This window comes from Pavona decussata, unplaced genomic scaffold (genome assembly GCF_977016875.1).
Source record: "Pavona decussata unplaced genomic scaffold, jaPavDecu1.1 SCAFFOLD_417, whole genome shotgun sequence".
NCBI lineage: Eukaryota > Metazoa > Cnidaria > Anthozoa > Scleractinia > Agariciidae > Pavona > Pavona decussata.
The window spans coordinates 23,333-47,195 of NW_028145779.1; the positions used below are offsets into that span (position 1 = coordinate 23,333).

Below are 23,863 nucleotides of genomic sequence, written 5' to 3' on the forward strand. Positions count from 1 at the left end.
TTATTTGACATCGGATTTCCATACAAACACTGTTATTTCACGCCTGTTTGCCTACTCGTCAAAACCGTGATAAGGCCTATTTAGCTTCCGCATCCCCTCCCTGACTGGCTTTTTTACATTTATTCGTTTTTTTTCTCCTATCGTACGTGTTTTTTCTCTCAAAATTTTGCAAAATTAACGTTGAAATTAGCACTTTGCACGCTAGCTCCTGAAGATATGAAAGCATTCCAAAAGTTTTAAGTCCATTCCGATATAATTTTTACACAAAGCTCTGTGGCCATTCCTTCACGTGGAGGCTCGGCTGCTTAGACTGTTGTGAAGTTTATATTTTGGCCAGACTGTGCTTGTTTCTTTCGAGCATTTGTATGCTTGTCTGCAGCGATCAACAGGTATTTCGTTCTGTTTCTCACTAACACTACTAGATAGGTCCTAAATACACTAATCTGAGCTGTGCATATGAAATTCCAAGAAGAATTTCTGTCTGATTTCGACTGTCTTTTCCTGGCCATTAACTCCTTCTCGTATAGACGTTTTTGATATACCGAGAAAGGGCCGACGTTTTTACTGACTTTTGTCGCACGTAAGCATTTTTTAAAATGACTTCATAAAAGTAGACTTGTACAACACAACTATAAGCCAAATCATGCTCGGGTCAGTCACTTCTCTCGTAAACAGGCAAGAAAGACCCCAGTATCCGAAGTAGTAATCGGAACTAGTAATCAACTTACACTGTAGGTTCGACTCGTTCGACTCCAGATAGGAGCACTCGGATTTTTTGCCGAGTATGCCAGCTGTGTAATTTACTGATTAATACATCATTCTCATTTATTTGCAGGCTTTACGTATTCCATCACATTATTTCCATCGCACATACGCCGCACATATGCCACACATATGCAGTATGCAGGACGTTTGTCCCATCAATGGCCTTAGCTCCCACGAGTCCCCTGTAGCTCAGTGGTAGAGCATCCGAACTAGTAATCGGAAGGTCTTAGGTTGGACTCCTGATAGGAGAACTCGGATTTTTTTTCCGAGTTTGCCTGTGTCATTTACTGATTAATGCATCATTCTCATTTCTTCTTATCATTGGGAGTGTTTTCATGTATTAAAGCTTGCGTGTAATATATGACCTCTTTAATGACGTTGTGCATGTAATTTGAAAGTCACAAAACCATTGTGTGATAGTTATAGCAGTTCTCCTTTTAAAAGTGGAAAATTCCGTTTTAAATTGGAAGTTGAGAACTCTGCCATATTTTGTGGAACATATCACTTCTCATCCAATCAGAAAACAAGTCTTTTAATTGTGCTTGTTTGTGCGGGACTATCCCGCATCCAAACAAATCTCAAGGTCACGATATCCCGCATATCAGCCAATGGGAGGAACTATCGTTGTACGTATCACTCCACACCAATAAGTACTTTACGGATATCAAGATAATGAAAAAAAGTTTGGCGCCAATTTCTTCGACTATAAAAACTGAACTGTTCGCTTCCATGTTCAGCGAGAGGGAATGGAAAATCAACTCCAGCGAGGAGAAGCATGCTCCCACGGCATGTGTTATTCTTTTCACTTCCAAATCTACCTGACGCCTTGTAGTGCATGTGTTATTCTTTTCACTTCCAAATCTACCTGACGCCTTGTAGTCTAGCTGGTTAGTGTTGTGTAGCGTCTTTTAAATCCCCCCCCCCCCCACCCCCGGTGAGGGTAAAAGACGGAATGAGTTTGCGGAATGGAAGGTGGAAAGACGTGCGGAATGGCATAATTATGCAAAATACGAGTTGCGGAATGACATAATTATGCGAGATACGATTTATGCATAATGACTCACAGAAATACATTAAACTGAAAAAGCGCGCCTTTTTTTGGGCGCCAATTTGCAAATACACCCTTTTTGTAACCATTTCAACCGAAGAATGCATCACAAAAACCCAAACAATGGTATCTTCGAATTCAAACTTTTTTCCTTCGATTCTCATCGCATAGCCGTTGATGCAACATAGCAGCTCGTGGACTCTTATCGTTCACGAGTGAACACAAGATTTGTAACACATTTGCATTAAAGAGGTTTGTTTATTTACGTAACCTGGTTTCCATTCCACACGAGTCGTCCGCCATTGCGGGAGATGTATACAACTCAATCGAAGGCTGGTTAAACTTGACATGTTTCAAGCTTTCACAGCGCCTCGCGGGAAAAAGCCGTGAGTAAAGAACCGCCTCTGTTTATTATTGAAACGATTTATGTCACTTGTCGAGGATTTATCTGGTTATGACGAATGTGTTGTGGTTCGGTAATTATATATGCTCATTTCCGTTGTTTTACGTTTTATATTAATCAATTTATCATCCACAGCCAAACACACACACACGCAAAAAATAAATAAATAAATGAAAACGAAAATAAAAATTTAACCGCAATCTATACCGCAGAACTCTTTCCCCGTATTTTGACGTGTAGATTTCGGTTTTTTATTTTCGAAGGAAGGGTCTTGACGTAACAAATTTTCAACTCAAACATTTTATAAGAAACTATATCTAAATATAAGCAATTCGGAAAAGATTTCCGCACAGCCCCATACATTATTTATCCATGCACAACTGTCACACTAACCCACTTCCAAAAACGACGACCGTGAAAACAAAGTGTGAGTCGCAAAATGTATAGATAATTATGCATGGGGCTGTGCAGATATCTTGACGCAACTCGTACTAAAAATACTGTAAGAGACTAATGTCACTTGAAGCCTGGTAATTAATACCATACCGTAATTCTTATCTACTTTCTTTTCTTTTTCCTTTTTTTTTATTTTAAAGAATCGATATAACCTTGTATTGTACTAGTTATCCCATACCATGAAATCACGGTTTTAAGTCCCCCTCCCCTGGTAATAAATCGCCTCGATTTTTGGGCCATCTATTTGTAAACGAAAATTTTATTCCGTGATAAGCCCCTACCACTCTTCCACTGATAGGCCCATCTTTGATCTTTATATAAACACGTAACACCCCTTCCCCCCTTGCCCCTAAAAAAGCCGTTGACATTTCCTTTTTACGTATCCCCACCCGTAACCGGAATTTTACGGTATTATGGTCTGTGCCTCATTACAAGAGCCTGCGAAGTTTTCCTAGAGTAAACCTATTGTTGACTTTTTTGGTTTTCCTTGTTTTATCTGATTGGTGAGTATCACAGGTCTCGCAGAGGTAAACCCATAAATGGTTGGATTGCTCAGTAGCTCAACAACAGTAACTCAAGTAGCTCTACAAACATGTAATGTAACCACACTTACACCTCAGGGGAAGGGGGGACTCTTACATAAAACTGAAGGGACAAGCCGTCAAAAATGTTGAACAGAATGTTCTAAATTGTACCAGACTCTCTTGGCATAGGTGTGGCCCCAATGTAGTTTCTTTAAGGGTTACCAAAACAAAATATTGAAATAATCAAGCAGTTTCCTCATTGCACAGAACAAAAAAGCTTTCCTTTGAGGTTTTGAAAGCAGAGATTCTGATTTCCACCGCAATGGTACAAAACTGCACATTTTCAACCCCTGTCAGGGACAAGCATTTTTACATTGCCCTAAAATTGACCTCCTATTTCCCCTTGGGGTGTAGAGCAATAATAACTAACTATTCACATGGAGTTAACGTTTGGCAACAACAACAACAACAACAACAACAACAAGCAAGAGAGGATCAGAAGTATGAATTCTCCATACATGTTCCAATACATACCCAGCTGTTCACTATTTATGACTCTTTTAGGTCAACCATACAACCAGAGTTTTTTTGTTTTTTGTTTACGTACACATAATTTTTTTAAAAATTAATTTTTATGATTCTTGATAACTGACCTAAAAATAAACCAAGGGGAATCGTCATCATTCCAATAAGTCATGTAAGACCATTAGAGGATTAAGCCCACACATATACTTGATCCTCTCTTATGACAACCAAAACTATATCCACCATAACTTTAGCTGGTAATTCTAGTTGTCATAGCAGTTCCCATGTCCACATATATAACGCTTGTAATATGAAAACTCTACAAACAGTATCTTCATTTAACATAAAGTTTGAAGATACTTAAGCATAATATAAACAAGGCTGTTTTCACGCCAAAAAATGAGTTGTTCATTACATAATTAGTTATGTAAGGTAATTTGAAAACAACTCAACAAACTTATCGTTTTCAAAGTGATGTTGTAATGTTCTTGCTTACAGTTTGTAAAATGTCAAAAAAAAAAATGATTTAATGTGGAACCTTGCCAGTATACAACAAAGATGCATTATCATTTAATTAGGCCAAAATTTAAAAGCAAATTCTAAAAACTGATCAATTTTAGTTTTTATTTGTCTGAGACAGTACAAGTATCAGACAAAATGGTCAGTAAAAGAAGAAGAAAAAAAAGCCGAAAAACCAGTATATAATACTAACATATTCTTTAAGGCTTTGCCCCACTATAAGCTAGCATAATGTTGAAACACCTACTTAGATACCCACTTCAAAGATCAGAATAATGTTTGGGGTAACATGTTTTATACTTTGGAAATAAAATACAATGTGACTGGATTGTTCAGCCATTGTGATGGATAATAGTTGTTACAGTGGTGAAGAAGCTTTCTCCATCTTAGGAATATTTTGGGATGTTATCAGTATGATTTATTTGCAAGTTCTTCTAACTGTAAAGTATACACGCTGAAGGTGATTCCATCACTGATAAGTCAGAGGGACATGCACTATTCATGGTTAAAAATGGGCATGGGTGTTATTTCAACACGTTGCAACAGTTATTGCAGTTCCCCTCCCCCTACCCCTCTCTTCTCCAAAGTGGACTGAATTTCATGTTTCCTCTCTAAAACCGAGATTTTATGGTTTTGGATAACCAGTACAATACAAGAAAGTAGGCTTCAAGTGACATTAGTCTCTTACAGTATTTTTAGTACGAGTTGCGTCAAGATATCTGCACAGCCCCATGCATAATTATCTATACATTTGGCACACACTTTGTTTTCACGCTCGTCGTTTTTGGAAGTGGGTTAGTGTGACAGTTGTGCATGGATAAATAATGTATGGGGCTGTGCGGAAATCTTTCCCGAATTGCTTAGATATTGTTTCTAATAAAATCTTGGAGTTGAAAATTTTATTTGTTTCATCAAGATCCTTCCTTCCAAAATAAAAAACCGAAATCTACACGTCAAAATACGGGGAAAGCGTTCTGCGGTATAGCTTGCGGTTAAATTTTTATTTTCGTTTTTATTTATTTATTTATTTATTTATTTATTTTTTTGCGTGTGTGTGTGTTTGGATGTGGATGATAAATTGATTAATATAAAACGTAAAACAACGAAAATGAGCATGACCGAACCACAGCACATTCGTAATCCTCGACAAGTGACATAAATCGTTTCAATAATAAACAGAGGCGGTTCTTTACTCACGTCTTTTTCCTGCGAGGCGCTGTGAAAGCTTGAAACATGTCAAGTTTAACCAGCCTTCGATTGAGTTGTATACATCTCCCGTAATGGCGGACGACTCGTGTGGAATGGAAACCAGGTTACGTAAATAAACAAACCTCTTTAATGCAAATGTGTTACAAATCCTGTGTTCACTCGCGAACGATAAAAGTCCACGAGCTGCTATGTTGCATCAACGGCTATGCGATGAGAATCGAAGGAAAAAAGTTTGAATTCGAAGATACCATCGTTTGGGTTTTTGTGATGCATTCTTCGGTTGAATGGTTACAAAAAGGCTGTATTTGCAAATTGGCGCCCAAAAAAGGCGCGCTTTTTCAGTTTAATGTATTTCTGTGAGTTATTATGCATAAATCGTATCTCGCATAATTATGTCATTCCGCAATTGTTATTTTGCATAATTATGCCATTCCGCACGTCTTTCCACATTCCATTCCGCAAACTCATTCCGCCATTTACCCTCACCGCCCCACCCCCCAATAAGATGACTGAAGAAGAAGGAAATCCTGACCCCAAAATATTACAGCATGTAAGTCGTTTCACTGCGATTTGTAATCGATTACTCGCCATTGCCGGATTTTTTATCGGCGACATATTTCGACAAATATTTGCTTCCCTTTCACGTCACAACAAAGTTCTAGCTTTCCTATCCTGTTTGAGGTCACTCTCAGCAGTCTTTGTTCAATTTTTTATTGGGCAGTTTTCCTTTCCTGCGAAAATTTGCCTGTGTTTGTCCGCTACTCGCAAAAACAGTTTGCAAAACTTTGTTGACCAGTCGCTGTGGCTGGACTCTAGACTCTGATCACGTGCGCTGGTCACACCACTCGATGACGTCAATCGTGCGTCTACACTCTAATCACACACTCCTCTAGACCAATGAAAACGCGAGTTTTACACAGTTCATTGTATAAAAACAAATAGAAGAAGAACACTTCGAACAGCTCTTTTTAAACTATTGCAGGAGGAAGATAACTTGGGAGCACAGCCTGCCCTACCTTCAGAGCAAATGGAGACAGAATCGAATGTAAAATTCATCCTTTTCAAGATTGAACCTAGACAATTCCACACGTGAGTATTTAAGAGGTACTATGCGTAAAAACAATAGAAAGATATGTATGATAACTGTTCAAAAACAGCTATTTCGTTCAGTTGCAGAGTGAGGAAAAAAAGGACGGGGGCTCGTTCAAAGCGGAAAACGAGAAAACGTCTGAAACGGAAAAAAACTGTAAGTTTTTTCGCTTTATTTAGTACTTACAATGTTACAGCACGACTATTTGAAGCTGTAAATGTTCCGCGCTAACATTATCGTATCATTTTGAAAGGTATATAGTGCCTTGCTTTACACAAAATTCCGGTTGTTTGCGATCATTTACTCCTACTGCGATATTACAAATACTCAAGGTTACATTTGCTCACGTTTAAACAGTTATGATTTGCTTAGTTGAAGCCCAAGACTGAGTTAAAAACAATAAAAACGTGTTATGATCTCTTAATTCATTTCCGCTGTTTTCTTTTCTTTCTTTGTTGGTTTCAAAGTTCTCAGGAGTGGGTCGCTGTTAGTTATGGAAGAGATCTGAAGTATTTTGGTCGCTTGATGAGAGAGGATAAAACCACAATGCTGTTGCAATTTCTAGAGCGACGGGTTGATGGCTTTTATGAGTTGAAGCAAAGGGAATAAGAGAATGTAGAAAAAAATATTGTATTTATGTCGAATGTAATTGTAAACTGGAAAGGGGTTGGTCGATTTGAGATTCCCCAAGAAAAAGAATTAAGGATAAGGCATGCAGAATATTGGAAGAATATACGTTTGGGAGAAAAGGTAAAAGAATAATAATTTTGCTTTGATCTCTTAGCTCCTACAATTATTATTATTATTATTATTATTATTATTATTATTATTATTATTATTATTATTATTATTATTATTATTATTATTAAGTTGATAAGTATTACTATGCAAGATTTCAAGTGATATGCCTCAGTTGTCTCTTATCAGCTCAGTTCGTTGCTCAATTCTGAATAAAACAGACGATCTAAAGGAACCCAGATAGTAAAATAGAAAACTTCACAAAGTAAAAGATACATTTAGTGGTCATTTACCCTCAGTAACATAACATCTTTGACATATCCTTTAATCCTTTAACCCTAATATCAAAGAACAAATTCTCCTATAATGTCCCCATAGTTTTCTTGATAAAAGTACTGGGGAGATGTTATTAAAATATCAAGAAAATTACTTTTAAGTGATCATATCCTTAATTCCCATGAACTCAGGAGTTGAATAAGCATTGCTATTACAAGGAGAAATTGGATGCTGATATCTGTCAAGGGGTATAATGGCTAAACAGGACACCTTTCCCGGTAGGACAAATAATGAACAGATCGACTATACGAAAGCGTGAGGAATTAAATGGCTTTCTATGAATTGTACCTGTTTTTGTAGATGAAAGTTCAGCAATGTTTAATGGGTTTAATGAATGCTAGACAAGAGAACCTGTATAGAAGTCAATGCTTTAACAGCGCACTATGCATTCTCTAGGTGGAAACATTTTGGAATATAGAACGGCACCCAGACTTTTCGGAAGTAGTGTGCGAAGTGGGTGGGCAAAAGATTTTGCTTGGTGATTTAAAAACGCTACGGCCGACAATGTCCAGCAGGGAACAGGAAGTGATGAGGACATTTTCGTCAAAGTTCATTGGAGTAGGCTGGCTCAATGGTACGACTTTCAGTTACTTCCCATTCGAAGTAAGTGCAGAAGTTATGAGAACTATAGTTTCCAAAAATGATTGCAGTGGTCAAATCAGCCAGCGCACCAAACTCGCTGCGATTATCATAGTTATTTACTATGCCCAGGTGATATTAAAAATAAAATGTTATTGTTGATTGATTTCAACAAATAGATAATAAATGCAAGCTTGAAACTAGTGGAGACGTCTAGCAGGAAGAAGGTATGTACTGAAAGTCATATTACTAACTATTAAAAACTGGATCATTGTATAATGCAATTCCAGGGATTTGAACCATTTTGCCACGCATGAGAAGCAGCGCCCGTTTAATTGAATTCTGGTTGTTCTTATAAAGCGAAATCAGCAAGATCTAGCAATATTTCTGGATTGATTTTAATACGACAATTATTTCAATGGCAATGTTATTATATCTGAATTTGAGTCAAAAGAGGATTCGATTCAAGTAAGATTTGTTTTCAATTACTGATTTTACTCCTAGATGTAGTGCCAAAGTCTATTTTATAAAAAGCTTAGTTGTGCATAATATTAATTTAAATGCAAGATGTTGTACTAGTCAGCGTTTGACAGAATGAGAATTAAATTGATTTTGTTAGTATTTCATAGGACAAATTATCACTCCAAAATGTTCCCACACCCAGATTTTTGTAAAACGTTTGCAGCAGTTAGATAATAACTAACGCACATAAGAAAGGCAAAAAGTTGGGGTACTACCAAGGCCGTGGTGGTGGCTACATGTTAGCTGGCCTTCATTTGCAGGTTTCATTAAAAGTGAGTCCATCTAGCTCACAGCCCATGGCCCACTTCTTGGCCTGTGGCTCATCAACCCTCAGGCCAGACCACAGCCCTTGACCTGGTGGCCTGCAGTCTGTTGGCCACTTCTCAGCCCTTAGGTTAGTCTTAAGATTAATCTTAGGGTTAGAAGTGGGCTGTGACCTGGGGTGTTAGGTTCAGGGGCCACTGGGTGGCAGACTGAGAATTTTGTCTAGGACCCTGTACTGCTAGGCCATACTGGCCCGATTTTATCAAAAACACATTTCCATATAAAAAATGTACTTTACCATTTAAAAATGTACTTGATAAACAGGAAACATCAGTTTCTGAATCAACCAATAAGAATCAAATTATACTCAATATGATATCTTAAGAAACTAAGTCCGCTTGTTTTCTGCAAGGTCTTTTGAGAACTAAACCTTAGCCTCTAAGCCAATCGGATCGGCATCCAATGAGGAGCTGATATGACTTATTTCCTAAGCAATGTAATAAGGACGAGGATAAACGGAAGTTAGAAGAAGAAATATCGGGGATAGTTGATAGAAAGGAAGAGTAACGGAAATATTATGAAAAGGTAAACATGTCAAATTGGGTGTACTTCTTTACAATTACCCTGCGGCTGAAAACTTCACGGTCCACAATTAACTGTTGTTTTCTGCTCTTCTGTTGTAGAACATAGACACGCTTAAAGAAAAAGTAGCCCAAATAGAAGGACAAATGCTTATGGCAACCTCAGGAGTTGATAGTGTGAGTACAAACTTTTTTTTCTTTATTACGTAAGTTTGCGTAATAATGGGATAACTGTTTTGCGGTTGGTTCAAGAGATGCACTAGATCAAATTAACAGATAGCACTAATGAGACAAAAATGTGTTCACCTACAGGTGGAGGAGCCGGCCAGGGATGTGGAAAAAGCGAGATTCACTGAACCACGTAAACAACATCTGAAGGTAGAGACATGAGACCAAGAAACATTTTTTCCTCGACTCCCGGTTTTTTTGTTTTTCATTGCTTATTATATTTTATTTCTTTTATAGGCTGAAAAGGCGGGCTCTCGCTTGTTAGAAAAACGCAAGCACGAAAACATAACCAGAACGGTTGAGGTGAATGAGTTACTAGTTTGAGCATTGTTAGCATTAATGTCCTTGCCCGCTCACACTTCTCATTCTGTTTTCTTTGTCACGAAGGTGAAGTCCAAAAAGTTTGCTAGAGGATGTCAGTTGTTGCCCAGAAGGTTCCACCAAGGTAAATTCCTGTACAGGGTATTTCCTATCTATATTGACTACTTACAGACCATAGGTAGAAGAACCTAAAATATCGTGACTGAACTTAAGCTGACCGCTTTTCTTAATTTAACAAGTAGTCTGTCATGTTTCTGAAAAGTTCTTTAAGGTTTGCGTTTCTTTACGAATCCATTCAATGAATATGGGTTCTCTTATTTCACCTCTAAATTGCCGTTCCTTTTCTACGTTCCTACTTTTGATGGTGACCACGTAAGAAGGTGAAATCCCTGTAGTACAGCACATGGGAGCTGTCCTTTTTCGGAGTTTACAGCAATTTATTATCTTTTTCTGTTAGTCATTTTCTTGGCAAGACGAGGCGTTTGACGTTATAAAGTTTTTTGATAAAAGCAAGGATACAGCAAATAAATTTTTTAAGCCTTAAGTAACATTTTTATCAAAAGAATCGCCTGATTGTAAGAAAAAAGAAGACGATAACGGTGAAAGCACTGTCAACATGTTTTTGTCACGAACATAATCCCGTATCAGGTTGGAAAATAACTCCAGTTGCGAAATAATTACTGAGCTGAGATAACAAACGAAGCAGCAACGAGGAATCCATTTCCGAGAGAAATACTTTCGCTCATTTATTTTCGAATGGAATGACTTGAGCGAAATATAACATAGTTGCATTAATTTGACAACCTGATGAACGATGGATTTCGACTGATGAGGAATAAACAAATGCCGCTTGTGTTGTAAAGTATTTTCATCTTCTTGTAACCATCGTCGGGGTTTAATTACGCTGATTTTTATCAATGAACAATAAATGCACCGGAGATAAAACAAAAGCGCTTGTAACAAGTTTAATTGTCTGCATAGTTGTTTGCTGACAGACAAAGCACGGGTGATGCTAAATTTGGCAATTACGTTTTGGCGCGCGACATGGATTACACACATGATCTGATTGGTTAGTACAGCAACTTAGTTTCTTAATTAAGATATCATATTGAGTATATGTGGATTCTTATTGGTTGATTCAGAAACTAATGTTTCCTATTTATCAAGTACAGGTTTAAATGGTAAAGTACATTTTTATATGGAAACGTGTTCAAAGCTCTTTATTCAATATTATAGAAAGTACAGTATTAGTGACAAAGTTTTTTTTCTGTTTCCAAGGTTTTACTAGCAAGCCACTACATTCCTTTCTATGTTGGACTGAAATTTCCACAATTTAAAGGACAGGTACTGTACATCATTGTTTTAATAATTATTACCGTACATGTTATTTCAATTGCTAGTCTAAATGTCAATTATTTTCCTGTAGTACAATAATTTATTGTGGGCTAGCTGTCAATACTGTCTACAGTAGGTTTACTGTTATCAGAGTCATCCCAGACCTTTTGGTCATTATCCTTGACCAGGAAATTGTAACCAAGAAAAACCTCTGTCAGCAGGTTCATTAATAGTAATAGTAATACTGCAATAGCTACTCCTAGTTGCTTACTGCACTTGCTTTTATTACATTGATTACAAAAATTAGTAGTAGAGCTACGTGTATGAAGGTGTGCGGCATCATTTGCCCAAGTGCACATTTATCAATCAATCAATCAATCAATCAGTCAGTCAGTCAATCAATCAATGAGTCAGTCAGTCAATCAATCAATCAATCAATCAATCAATCAATCAATCAATCAGTCAATCAATCAATCAATCAGTCAATCAATCAATCAATCAGTCAGTCAGTGAGTCAGTCAGTCAGTCAGTCAATCAATCAATCAATCAATCAATATTATTGATTGTAGCTCAACTTTTGACACCAACAAATTAGTCAACAATCAATCAAGGAAGAGATCAATATTGAATTTATCAGTCAATCAAATAACCAATCACTGACTCAGTCAACAAATCAATCAATCCAATTGATTATCAAACTGAGATAACAGTTCAGGTGTTATGCCATTTTAAGGAGACCAAAAACTTGCAAGAAAGAATGAAGCGGAGAGCTACTGTGAAATGTTACATTAGCTAGTCAAGCAGTTACCAGTACATGAATACTGCATAACTGCATGTGCTGTAGGCTCCTATGAGGCAACAATGGGATCTGGGTTTAATGTCCAGTTTTACAGTGTAGTGTCTTTGTTGATACTCCAGAGTAAATTGGCCGGTCTAAAACTAAGTGACTAACTTGACTTATTTCCTTGACCCCAAGGGGGGAATTATGGGCCAGAAATTATTCTTCGCCATGCCACTTGGTCACGTGCAACCACTGCCGTTTCACTCCATAACGCAAAACCCAAGGCTTTCCTTTCTTTCTCTGTGGTTCTGCGCCAGGTCTCTCTCAGTCTACCATGACTTCTTTTTCCCTCCGGAGCCCAGGTTAATGCCTTCTTGAGGTGTTGATTGGCATCCATTCTCAGAATGTGGCCTGAATGAACCTCTAGCGTTGCTGGTAGATTTGCTCACTGATTGTGCTGATGTTAGCCCGGCTACAGATCTCTTCTTTGGATACTTTCATAAGCCAATAGTTCTTCTCAAATTCTTATGTAGGAATACATCCAACTTGGTGGGGTCGTTCTTAGTCACACACCACGTTTCACACCCGCATAGTAGAACAGCTATAACGTTAAAACACTCAAATACTTTTTAAAATGGTTTCTTCTTTCGCCTCTTTTCTTTTAGTCTTGGTATGATGGTGGCTCCACTGACAACCTACCTAATCCCCCTGGGGGATTTACCACTGATTCGAGTGTCTCCGTTCAGCGGGAATAGCGAAATCTGCCCGCGGGATAAATCCCGAGTCTTGTCTGAAATGCATTGGAGGAATATGCATGCGTTTGTCAACAAGGAAAACATACGGAGAGCAGCGAACATTTTGTACCAACCCAGAAAGCGGCTTCGTGGGGAAATATATGCGGATGGCTACAGAGATGCTCTACAGTACATCAACAATAACCAACTGAATAAGAGAATTGTTGGTTTCACACTTTACCGTAGACTGTTCACAGTCCCCTATTTTTCCGTGGGATTTTCGAGACTCGTACGCTTCGATCGAACTCCCACCATCTTCGTTTGTAACGGCGAGCATCGATGGCTTCTGATGCTCTCCATGGGTTGATCGAAGGCCCCTGACAACAAACCTGAGAATTTTAATGTCATGCTTGCCGTCCCCACTACCGACACCAAGCACACAAAAGGATTTCGGCATTTCGAGTCTTGGGACATATGGGCTGCGGCGTTGATACAACAGTTCCAAATTACTTCTTGCAAGGTAGCTTTTTTGATGAATGTTTGAAAAGCATAACAGTAAGCTTCGTGCGAGAAAGATAGAGAACGGAGGGTCACTGAAAGCTGTTGGCAACGCAGTCAACGCTAACTACAATACAGGAATGCATGAAGGACTAAATACAGGAATAGCTCTGATCTGTAATTGGAAGATAAATATAGTAATTTGTTAATAAGTTAAAACTTGACTGAGCTTGTTGAAATGGGATTGACAGACCTACGCGACTCCCACTGTATGTCCGTCGTATTGATAAAGCCTTTACAGTTTCGCTTTTATAACTGATGTCTTTAAGCGATTTTCCTTTTCGATAAGAGATTTTTCCCTCTTGATCAAAATGTGATGAGATCAGTTTCACGTGATTTCTCTCCTGCGACACAGTCTAGTGAGTTTACGCATGCTCAAATATTTAAAAATTAAGTGGACTAGACTGCTAAAATGAGGAAATGGGAAGCGACCATTAAGTAATTATAAGAACTAACGACAACTGTTTGCGAATTAAGCTGATTGGTTAGGTCAAATAAACCAAAGTCTTCTACAAATCCACCAATCAACCAATCAATCAATCAATTAATTAATCAAACAATCAATCAACCGCTCAATCAATTACTAAATAATTCAAAGCTCCTATGAGCCTTAAACTGTTTAATTAAAGTAAACTTACAATAAATCTGAGCGTGTCCCTGATATATTTTACTTTAAATTTCGTTATATTTAATTATTTTCCCAGCAAATGGCCAACACGCAGCCATGACTTCGCTGGCTAATAGTCGTCAGCACCATTTCTAACGTACAAACTTATAGACTATGATAATGCTAATAACGAATCTTAGGGTCTTTATTTAATTCTTCTTAGTGAAAATGATCGCCCAAATAAAATTCATGGGAAACGACCTGGCGTGTCAGGAATTCCTGCAGCCAGCTTCCCGTCTGCGAGGATTGGACGAGACTTACTAGTAATATCCACTTCATAGCAAACGTTAGGTAGCTCTTTATACTTTCACTTGTTATGCTCAGCAATGACAACCTAATTACTTTTCCAGTATATAAATGGAAATTAGAGCCTAATTCAAACTATCCTTAAATTTTTGTCATTGCAGTGCAAAGTAGCTAAGAACAGCAATCAAAACAAAAACAAAATAAATCATTCGTGGACAGTAAAGTATCCTGCGTTATCTTCCATCTGAACAAATATTTCTGTATGAAAAACTACAACTGGTAACAATGAAGGTATTCTTGAATAATCGTGCTATCACTTTTTTCTTTACTTTCTCTATATTGCCATATTCTCTTATCATAGAATACTGTGCTCTAGTAAAGCGTGCATCAGTTGATTGAGTAAAACTGATCGTTATATTGTGCTAAAACAAATATTGTGGTCAGACAATATCTTATCTGTCTTCGTTATCCTAAATGGGCTGACTTCTCGGCTATAATTATTGGTATAATTGTCTCCTTTCTTTATGGCCAATCAACGTTTGACGATCTCAAGATTTGGCAACAAATCTCGCTTGCTCCTTTCTTATCATCAGTGACATCACTTCATTCCTGAACTTTGTGGCAAATATTTCCGATGTACTTGACATCCACGTATTTTCCTTTCTCTTCCTGAATGACAAATGCAATTTTCAGTCCACATTCTGGACGCTTGCATTCACCATTCCCTCTGAAAAACGGTGCAGAGTGCTTCTTACGAGAATTAGCCGATCTTACGTGGTTGTTCTTGAAGCGCAAATCGCACCATGGGTTACTATTCTTCACTTTGATAGAGAAGATTTTGGTCCAGTCCCCACCCAGCAATCGCCCACCGCTTGGAAACGTACTGAGGGGAATTCTATCCCAGTCCTCCTTAGCGAGCTTGAATCGGATTAGCTTCCCATCCATGGCCTCTCGGAAATATTTTTCTCCTTCAGAATCGTCAGAGTCTGGATCATCTTCGTTCTATAGCAAAGAACACAAATTGATAAGAACTATCAAATAGAGCAGTTTTCAATTAAGTGTCGTAAAACCAAAGCCAAAACAATTACTCTGACACTTACTACGCAAAGAACCAATCAGAATTCTAAGCAAGCACAGGAAACTGACGCCAAGAGCGGGAGCAAATCGTAAACCATTTTCACTGTCATTACAACCACTCACTGCCTTTGCTGAATTAAGATATGGGAGGCGAGATTTTACAAACTGATAGAAGGTCGTAAGACAGAGAAAGGAAAGGTAGGACGCGTCGCCGAAGGGGAGGTGGGTGGGTAAAAAAAACATTCTGAAATCCCAGAACGGCGTAACTTGGCGAGAATGACCAAAGAGCAAGAATATAGTTTGCTTTAATAGGCAGATGAAGTCCCACGAGACACGGGTGGCATTGACTTTAAAACACCGAGGCGTTACAAACATGCCAGCGTTGCGTGCAGGCTAGTTTCGTGGTTATTTAGACAGTGAGAATAGGGAGTGGCATGGTTTGGTTCAATTTCCTTCTAATGGCTTGAGGAGGAGATAGCACGCAGCTCTTTAGGATTTCGTATTTCATTGGAGCTGTATATCACGCAGTTCTATTGTTTCACAGTTAGTGAGGGACCATTGTCTTTGTCGTTTGTTGATTGCTCCGCTTTTGTTTTTGTCAGCCAGTCCTGTGAGCCGCTCTAAGGGCTGCCTGTTGTTTTGTTGTTGCTCTGCGTGTTACATCATGAGTACGCCACTTCACTTTGGGAGACAAGTAGTTTAAACGTCGAAAACATTGCAGATTTGATTCTTATCGTAATTATTTAACGGATGATGCAATTCCAGAGTTTTGATTGGCTTAAGGGCGATGGGATATCAGCCGCGATACCATTGGCGAGAACTAACAGCTGAGATCTTTTGATGGAAAAGATTTTCAAGAAATAGTTTTGATTCCATTTCAGAGACGCAAAGAAAGGTTTTGACGATCGCTTGCCACAGTTGTGTTTCTAAAAGAAAGATTAGATTAAGATCTGGCTTCCAGTCATCAAGCAAATACATGTCACGTTAATTGAATGTCTTGTGTCGAGTTGTGAGCGTTTGAGTGGTCCAATTTCGATATATTAAAATTCAGCCTGAAACAATAAACATCACTGCGAGGCTCTGGGGAATAAACCCATATAAACTCTACAATTTATTCCCTGGAGCCTCGCAGTGATATTATTGTTTGAGGCTGAATTTTAATATATCAAAGTTAGGCTATCTGTTTAGCATCTTATTTCAAAGTTGTTCGTATTATTATATAAACAATTAAAGTTATACAGTACATAACCAGAGAGAAGATAAAGAAAAAAAATACATACGACAGTACCTTCCGGTATGACAAAAATTACCATTTCGCGCAAGGATGGATGAGAAAAACAGCTGCCAACAATTTCAGCTTATAGTCTTACGGAAGTGGAATGGGAGAGGGATATAAAGTGGGGGTATAAAAGGAGGCAGTGGCATGATCGTGAAGGTTCTAGCATGGGCTATAGGAAAAATGGGTTTCAACTAAATAAAAATCTCAAAGTTTAATTACTCACACTGAAGTAGTCTTTTGTCGTTTCTAGTAGTTTCTCCCTATATATTTCTTGTAGAAAAGCCTGAAAAACGCTCCACTTGATTCAAAATTATGCCGCCAGTATTCGTTTAGGCTTAGTAACCGAGTGTTCCAGGCGTGGGTAGGAACTAAACTCGATCAATCGTGCGAAGCTCGTATGAAGTTACTATACTATGCCCATCTGCATCTATGCCCATCTAGAGTTGCTACGAGTTCGAAGTAAGTAGATAGCTGGAAGATGTTTTCATTGGAATATTTCGTTGTTTGTTTTGAATCCCTTGCCATGGAGCGACAAACTAACTTTCTTTCAGGTTTGGAAAAAAAATATCTTTTAAAATCCATTTACTCCAGTTCAGTGCTTGAAAGCTGTTTCTAGTGTTTGATTTGTATTCAGCATTGGTTTGAATAGCGATTGTTGCTTAATCAAACATCATCCGACATTGAAGCCACCCGAAGAGGCCGGAGTTGGCGTTTTCTCGAGCTGAGAAGAAACTGAAATTCAACAAGTAACGTTTGGGAAAGTCCTTAATAAAATGTTATGTATGCAAACGTTTGCTTTGTTTGTCTGCTTCTACCCACTACATCCAACTGAAAACATTTTGTCATTGATTTCAAAAAAAAAAAAAACCGGTTAGCCCTTCAGCAATCCAATAAACTAAGCATATTTCAAAGCCCAAATGTATCAGTCGAGTCATAGGTATGTTATTTCAAAATTGTATATATTTTTTTAATATTTCATCAAACTGTTTTCGACTCCTTCCCTGTTGGGAGAGTCATCTTTTTGTCACATTCTGCAACTAGCAAGGGGTGGAAGGAGTTTGTTTTCCTTACCAGCTGGAGACAAATTTGCAAAACATGTCTATTGTATTTTACGCCCAGTAATTGGCCAGTAGCTCAAATCTCCTAGCAACAGTTAAACCGTTTCCCGTCCAGTCGTTTTTTGGGGGAAAACATCAAGCGCTTAGCCACCGCGCCTTGGCTCCGACGAAAACGCTTGGTTACCAAAACGACTGTTTGTTTAAGACCTATAGCCCATGGTTCTAGATCCATTATTCACTCTATTACACCACTATTGTAAATATAGTGGTAGTCCCGTCGTCTCACATTGTGTTTGGATTGTGCGAGGACAAAGGTATCATAAATAACTAAATTCTCTCAAGAAATTGAGCGGTATCTTTTTAATTAAGATATTTAGGCCCCATCCATACTTATGCGTTTTCGTTTGAAAACGCATACTTTTTCATGCGTTTTTAGCTATCGTCCAAACTAAAACGCCGATGAAAACGGCCGCAGACTTTTGAAAACACTTCGTTTCTAGTGTGGATGGGTGAAAACAGAGACAAGAGAAAAGTCTAGTTTTCCAGTACTTACCATTTGGTTAGTTCTCCGCTCCGTGGAGATTCCCGAGGGCTTGACAATGTGGCCACCAATCTGGTTAAAATGACGTTTTTTTTAAAATATAGTTGAGTAAGTACTGTTACAATCCTTGTTAAGAAAAAGTTCTCCTTGAATGGTAGGCTCAAACTCCAAATTTAATCCCAATAAATAAACGGGAAAATGGTAATCAACAAAGTGTGAAAAGAAACTACAAACTCTAGCAAAAAACTGCAAAAACTTGTACGCGTCAACAAAATCGTACGCGCCATAAAAATTTGAAATATCGCGCGCGTGTCACGTGATCACGCGCGCGCAAAGTTCTCCTCAAGGAGGTAGTCTCAACGTCTCAAAGAATTCAAACATCTTCCCCCTTCGGTCAGTGTTCATCATAATCATCGAGTTCAGCAAAACACTGATCGACTTGACGTCTCTTCATTTCACCAACAACAGCTGCCTTCCTTCTGAGTCTTTGTTTTGGATGGGTGCAAGTTGGTGAACTTGCATCTGCAACTTCCGTTGTGGTAACTTCAAGAGGATACAACTTCTGTAAGGGTCTCCTAAGATGGGTACGTTTGCCTTTGTTTGAGATAACTTCCACCGTTGCTCCTCGTACAAGACCATCGTTCCCTGGATGAACGTCTTGAACCTTTCCAAGCTTCCACGTTCCTCGGTTAGACCTTCCTTCTTCCATCACAGTAACGATGTCTCCTAGCTGAATTGAGCGACCGGTGAAAGTTCCCTTCTTAGTCCTGTGGTGTTCTCTCAACTCTACCACGTATTCTCGCTTCCAACGGTTCCAGAAATGGGACAGCAGTAACAGTAAATAACGCTGTCTTCTTGTGAGAAGTGAAACTTCACTTTTCTCTTCTTCGTCGACTGCAATTTGGTCAGGAATTGAAAGCAATCTTCTTCCTGTCATCAAATGAGATGGTGTGAGTGGTTCCTTAATATCTTCTGAAGACACGTACGTCAGAGGGCGGGAATTCAACACGCATTCCACCTCGGTAACAACAGTCAATAGTTCTTCATACGACAATTTGACATTCTTGAGGATTTTCTTCAGACAACATTTCACAGAACGAATCAAGCGTTCAAAGAAACCACCCCACCAAGGGGCTCTTTCCAAATTAAACCTCCACTTCACCTTAAGATTCAACAGATTCCTCTGTACTTCTGGAAGCTCAAACACTGAAGACAATACTCTTGCGGCGGTCTTGAAAGTTTTAGCGTTGTCTGATACAACCAACCTCGGAATACCGCGTCTACAAATGAAACGCTTGAAGCTTCTGATGAATGTTTCAGTGTTGAGATTGGGTACCACTTCAAGATGGACGGCTCTGGTGCTTCCACAGGTAAACAGTGCAAGGTACACCTTCTGCATATTGCTCTGCTCTTCATTTTCGCCACTCCTCACAAATAGAGGTCCAGCAAAGTCAATTCCAGTATTTGTAAAGGCAGGGTTCTCTTCCACGCGGAATTGAGGCAATGGCGCAGTTGGCGGGACGGCATAATGCTTGCCTTCGGTCTTATTGCAATTCACACATTTCGATATTACCTTTCGAACAGTTTGTCTTCCCCTTGTGACCCAAAATCGAGATCTCAGTTCCGTTAAAGTTTCCTTGACACCATTGTGTAGCACTCGCTGATGGCAGTCATGGATAATACGCACTGTCAAATGATGGTAAACTGGCAAAAGAATAGGATGTTTAGCATCAAACGGTATGGATGCGTTTTGCAATCTTCACCTGCATATGAGTAATCCATTGTCATCTGAGTACAAGCCAAGTTGTTGCTTCAAATTCTCGAATCTTGGGGACCTGACTACATTTTTCTGCATTTCCTTCAACCACAAGATTTCCACAGATTTACTGAGCGGTCCGATTAGTTTTTCTTTAGTCTCCTTTGACCTTGCGTTACGCAGAAATCGGAGTACAAAGGCAGTTACTCTGATTAGGCGTTTGAAGTCGCCAAATTTGTTAGGGTCCAATACACTGGACAGACTTGGGATTCTGCTTTCCACAACGGGTCCAGTAGAATGAATCAGCTTACTCCTCGGTTTGTCGCTGGGACGCATCTCATCATAGTAGTCACGTGACAATTCAGTGACATCCGCTGGGCTGGGCCACTTATTCTTTCCTTCGAGCAGCCAAGGGGGTCCATGCCACCAAATTTCAGACTCTTGTAAGGCCTCCGCACTCATTCCACGGGACGGCAAATCAGCTGGGTTTTCATAACCTGGGCAGTGGTTCCACGAATTAGATGGGATCAGTTGTCGAATTTCTTTGACTCTGTTCTGCACAAACTGCTTGTACTCTCTATCGACTCCCTTTACCCAGTGCAGTGTCGTCATGGAGTCAGTCCAGCAGAAAACTTCATTAATTTGAGCTATCGGTTGAAGCGCCTCTCTGATACGCTGGACTAACCTTGCTAATATCAACGCAGCTAAAAGCTCAAGTCGTGGGATTGTTGGTTTCGTCAGGGCTGCAACTCTAGTTTTGCTCATGATAAGCCGAGTCGAGATGCCTTTAATCGTCTCGATTCTCAAATATACGGTAGCAGCGTAGGCGACTTCTGATCTGTCTCCAAAACCATGGATTTGCAGAGAGGTTACTTGATCTCTAACGTTGTGGAAATAGCATCTGTCAATCGAAATAGACTGAACTTTCATCAGATCTGACAACCAACTTGTCTACTTGAAGTTCAGTTCATCACAAAGAGGTTCGTCCCAGTCAGTCTTTAATTTGCACAAATCTTGAAAGAGGATCTTGACTGTGATAAACAGTGGAGATATGAAACCGAGAGGATCGTAAAGTTTAGCGACGGCTCTAAGAACTGATCATTTGGTCAATGGCAAGTCTTTAGCGAATTTAACCAGCCAATCAAAACGTAGAATGAAGGCATCTCTTGTTATGTCCCAGTTCAGACCAAGAACCTTTCTCTCTTCAGATGTTTTGCCTTTCATTCCAAGATGAGTTGTCGCGTATGTTTGATCTTGTTCTGCTACTGTAGCAACCTCTGTGATAGGAATGCCTTCCTCGTGATCAATCCACTGCATCAGCTTCTGTGAATTTGAAATCCACTGTCTCAAATTGAATCCTCCATCTTTCATTCTAGATCTTGCCTTCGAATATTGTTCGAAGGCCTCGGAATCATTGTCCTTTCCCCCGTTGAAATCATCCACATAGAGAGAGTTCAGGAATTCGTTTACGAACTGAGGATCGTCTGATTCATAGCTTGTAACGTGGTGTCTTATCGTGCCATTTAGGAGAAAGGGTGAACTCGTGACGCCAAACTCAACTCGGTTAAAGCGCTTGAGAACACTTCTGGGGACTTCACTTGTAGGGTCATCTACCCACAGGAAACGTAAGACATCTCGGTCGGGCTCTGCCACTCCCACCATTAAAAAGGCTTTCTCTATGTCGGCTGACAAGGCAATGCGATGATATCTGAAACGCATGAGGACGTCAGATATGTCAGAGAGTAAAGGTGGGCCTGCATATAGACAGTCGTTGAGGGACGGGCCAGTAGACTTGGCTGATGCGTCGTATACGATTCGTACCTTAGTCGTCTGTTTATCTTCACGTATAACTGGATGGTGTGGCAAGTAATGGAGGTGACCAACCTTGATTTCAGAGTTAGAATCAACTTCAGAAATAATTCCCTTGGACGACTGTTCTTCTATTATTCTGTTGTATTCGGCGAGTAATTCAGGGTTTCTTCTCAGTAGCTTCAAGACAGAATTTACGCGTGAGACTGCAACTTCATAGTTGTCTGGTAGCAAAGGGTGATGTTCCTTCCACGGTAAAGATACTTCATAGCGGCCATCGCGCTTGTGAATCGTATCCAAGAACTTGTCATGAACAGATGCTTCGTTTGCTAACACGCCAATGCTCTCTAACTTCCAGAATTTCTTCATTTCTTCCACTAGCGGGTCTCCGTGTTTTTCCTCTGAAACAGCCTCGAAAGGATGCGACGTGTCAAGTCTCAGAGTGTGGCAGGTTGTCAGATTCACTTCAGATTCAGAACTCAGTTCTTGGGGTAAGGGACCGGATAGTACCCATCCAAGAGTCGTTTTCATGGCGACAGCACCACATTCCCCCCGTTTCAGATCTCCGGTAAAGAAACACCAATAGATGTCATTTCCAATCAAGATATCCACTTCTGAGCCGCAATCCACGACTGGGCAATCCGCGAGTTCTAAATCAACCAAATGTCTGTAAGACTGTTGGGCAAGTTGCACTGATTGATCCTTTAGAGGGCTGCAAATTAAAGGGAACTACATGCGCAGTCATCTGAACTGTCGAGCTGTCTACACCAAGTCCTTTGTCGCAGAACTCAACGACATCGCATTCTTTCAGTTGCTCGCTCTCCTGACCGAAAGCCTTGATAAGAAGCTTCACGGATTTTACAGCGGAGAGATTAAGCTTGTTCCTGACACGTTCGGTCATATAGCCTCGCTGACTTCCACTATACGAAGAAGCAAAGACTTAGAAAAACATTTGACTATAAAAAATTGCGATAAAACATTTCGTAAAAACGATACAAGGTGTCAAACGATACAAGGTGTCTTTAGTGAAAACAATGTTACATCGCGCGTACGCTCTATGTTCCACAACAGAAGCTTTCAATTTAGAATGTAACAAATTGCGCTCAATTTTCAGTCGCCTAGATTATCCTAGGGCTCTCATAGATTCCATCATTAGTAATTTTCTTCGTAATGTATCGGAACAGGCAGCGGAAGAGAAGCCTGAAGGCGGTCGTAAGATCAGAATTATCCTTCCTTTTAAGGATCAAGTAGCTGCCAATGCGGTTCGCAGGCAATTTAACGACCTAAGTAATAAGATTGGCCCCATATTGCAGCCAGTTTTTGTTAGTAGGAAATTAGAACATGATCTTAAGCCTAGGGAAGTTAAGCCGTCGATTGTGAATCAGCAATGCGTTGTTTACTATTTCTCATGTGATCTGTGCGATGCAGATTATGTCGGCTATACAGCCAGACACCTTTTTCAACGCGTTGCTGAGCACAAGAACTCGGCAATTGGCAAACATTTTCTTGAAGCTCACGGGAGCAAACACCTATTGAATCAGGGCCATTTTAACATCTTGAGAAAGTGTCAGAACAAATTTGATTGTTTGGTATTTGAAATGCTGTACATCAAGAAACTTAAGCCTTGCTTGAACACTCAAACGGACTCTATACGTGCGAAACTTTTTGTTTAACCGGTAGCATTCTTCAATGCTACTATTTTAATTAATATCTATTGTCCATTTTTGTATTTATAGCCGCAATCTTGCATTTTTAATTTCACTTGATAATGATGTAATGTACATCGAAACGTCGTGTTTTTTAACCTTTTTATAATGACTTCCACTATCAAACAAGATTCGCATAGTGAGACCAGTGTGGAGCTGATTAACGCTAGACACCTCGCCAATAGCAGTTTGCAGAGGGACAGATGTA

General features: G+C 39.4%; 2 protein-coding genes and 1 long non-coding RNA gene across 5 annotated transcripts in view; 2 read left to right on the top strand and 1 right to left on the bottom strand.

The window, feature by feature from the left end:
* Nucleotides 1–310: 310 nt before the first annotated feature.
* Nucleotides 311–8,484, top strand: LOC146450836 (uncharacterized). 2 transcript variants are annotated; one of them, XR_014860214.1, is made up of 5 exons: nucleotides 311–389; nucleotides 6,432–6,538; nucleotides 6,620–6,695; nucleotides 7,014–7,289; nucleotides 8,010–8,484. XR_014860214.1 is itself a non-coding variant. In XM_085099909.1 (4 exons), the coding sequence occupies exons 1-4, from the start codon at nucleotides 366–368 to the stop codon at nucleotides 8,352–8,354; spliced, it is 552 nt and encodes a 183-aa protein (XP_084956035.1). In that variant the 5' UTR covers nucleotides 311–365; the 3' UTR covers nucleotides 8,355–8,484. The 2 variants fall into 2 exon arrangements, 1 of the variants encoding a protein (XP_084956035.1); XM_085099909.1 differs by lacking the exon at nucleotides 7,014–7,289.
* Nucleotides 8,485–9,487: 1,003 nt separating this feature from the next.
* Nucleotides 9,488–13,287, top strand: LOC146450837 (uncharacterized). Of its 2 annotated transcripts, XR_014860216.1 has the most exons (7): nucleotides 9,488–9,563; nucleotides 9,662–9,765; nucleotides 9,872–9,937; nucleotides 10,025–10,090; nucleotides 10,175–10,232; nucleotides 11,387–11,452; nucleotides 12,890–13,287. It is a non-coding gene; the product is annotated as an uncharacterized LOC146450837 (long non-coding RNA). The 2 variants fall into 2 exon arrangements; XR_014860215.1 differs by having other exon boundaries at nucleotides 9,493–9,765.
* Nucleotides 13,288–13,542: 255 nt separating this feature from the next.
* LOC146450838 (uncharacterized) overlaps nucleotides 13,543–23,863 on the bottom strand; it is a 30,225-nt gene continuing 19,904 nt past the window's right edge. The window contains exons 4-5 of the mRNA XM_085099869.1: nucleotides 18,397–18,456; nucleotides 13,543–15,431 (exon numbers count right to left, since the gene is read on the bottom strand). Coding sequence (XP_084955995.1) covers nucleotides 15,033–15,431; nucleotides 18,397–18,456 — 459 coding nt within the window. The 3' untranslated portion in view covers nucleotides 13,543–15,032. The remainder of the gene's footprint in view (nucleotides 15,432–18,396; nucleotides 18,457–23,863) is intronic.

Excerpts from the sequence above, each read along its gene's own strand:
- LOC146450836 (XM_085099909.1), top strand. The coding sequence starts at position 366 with ATGCTTGTCTGCAGCGATCAACAG. Across the intron at positions 390-6,431 it reads TTGTCTGCAGCGATCAACAG|GAGGAAGATAACTTGGGAGC; the intron begins GTATTTCGTTCT and ends AAACTATTGCAG. Across the intron at positions 6,539-6,619 it reads GAACCTAGACAATTCCACAC|TTGCAGAGTGAGGAAAAAAA; the intron begins GTGAGTATTTAA and ends TATTTCGTTCAG.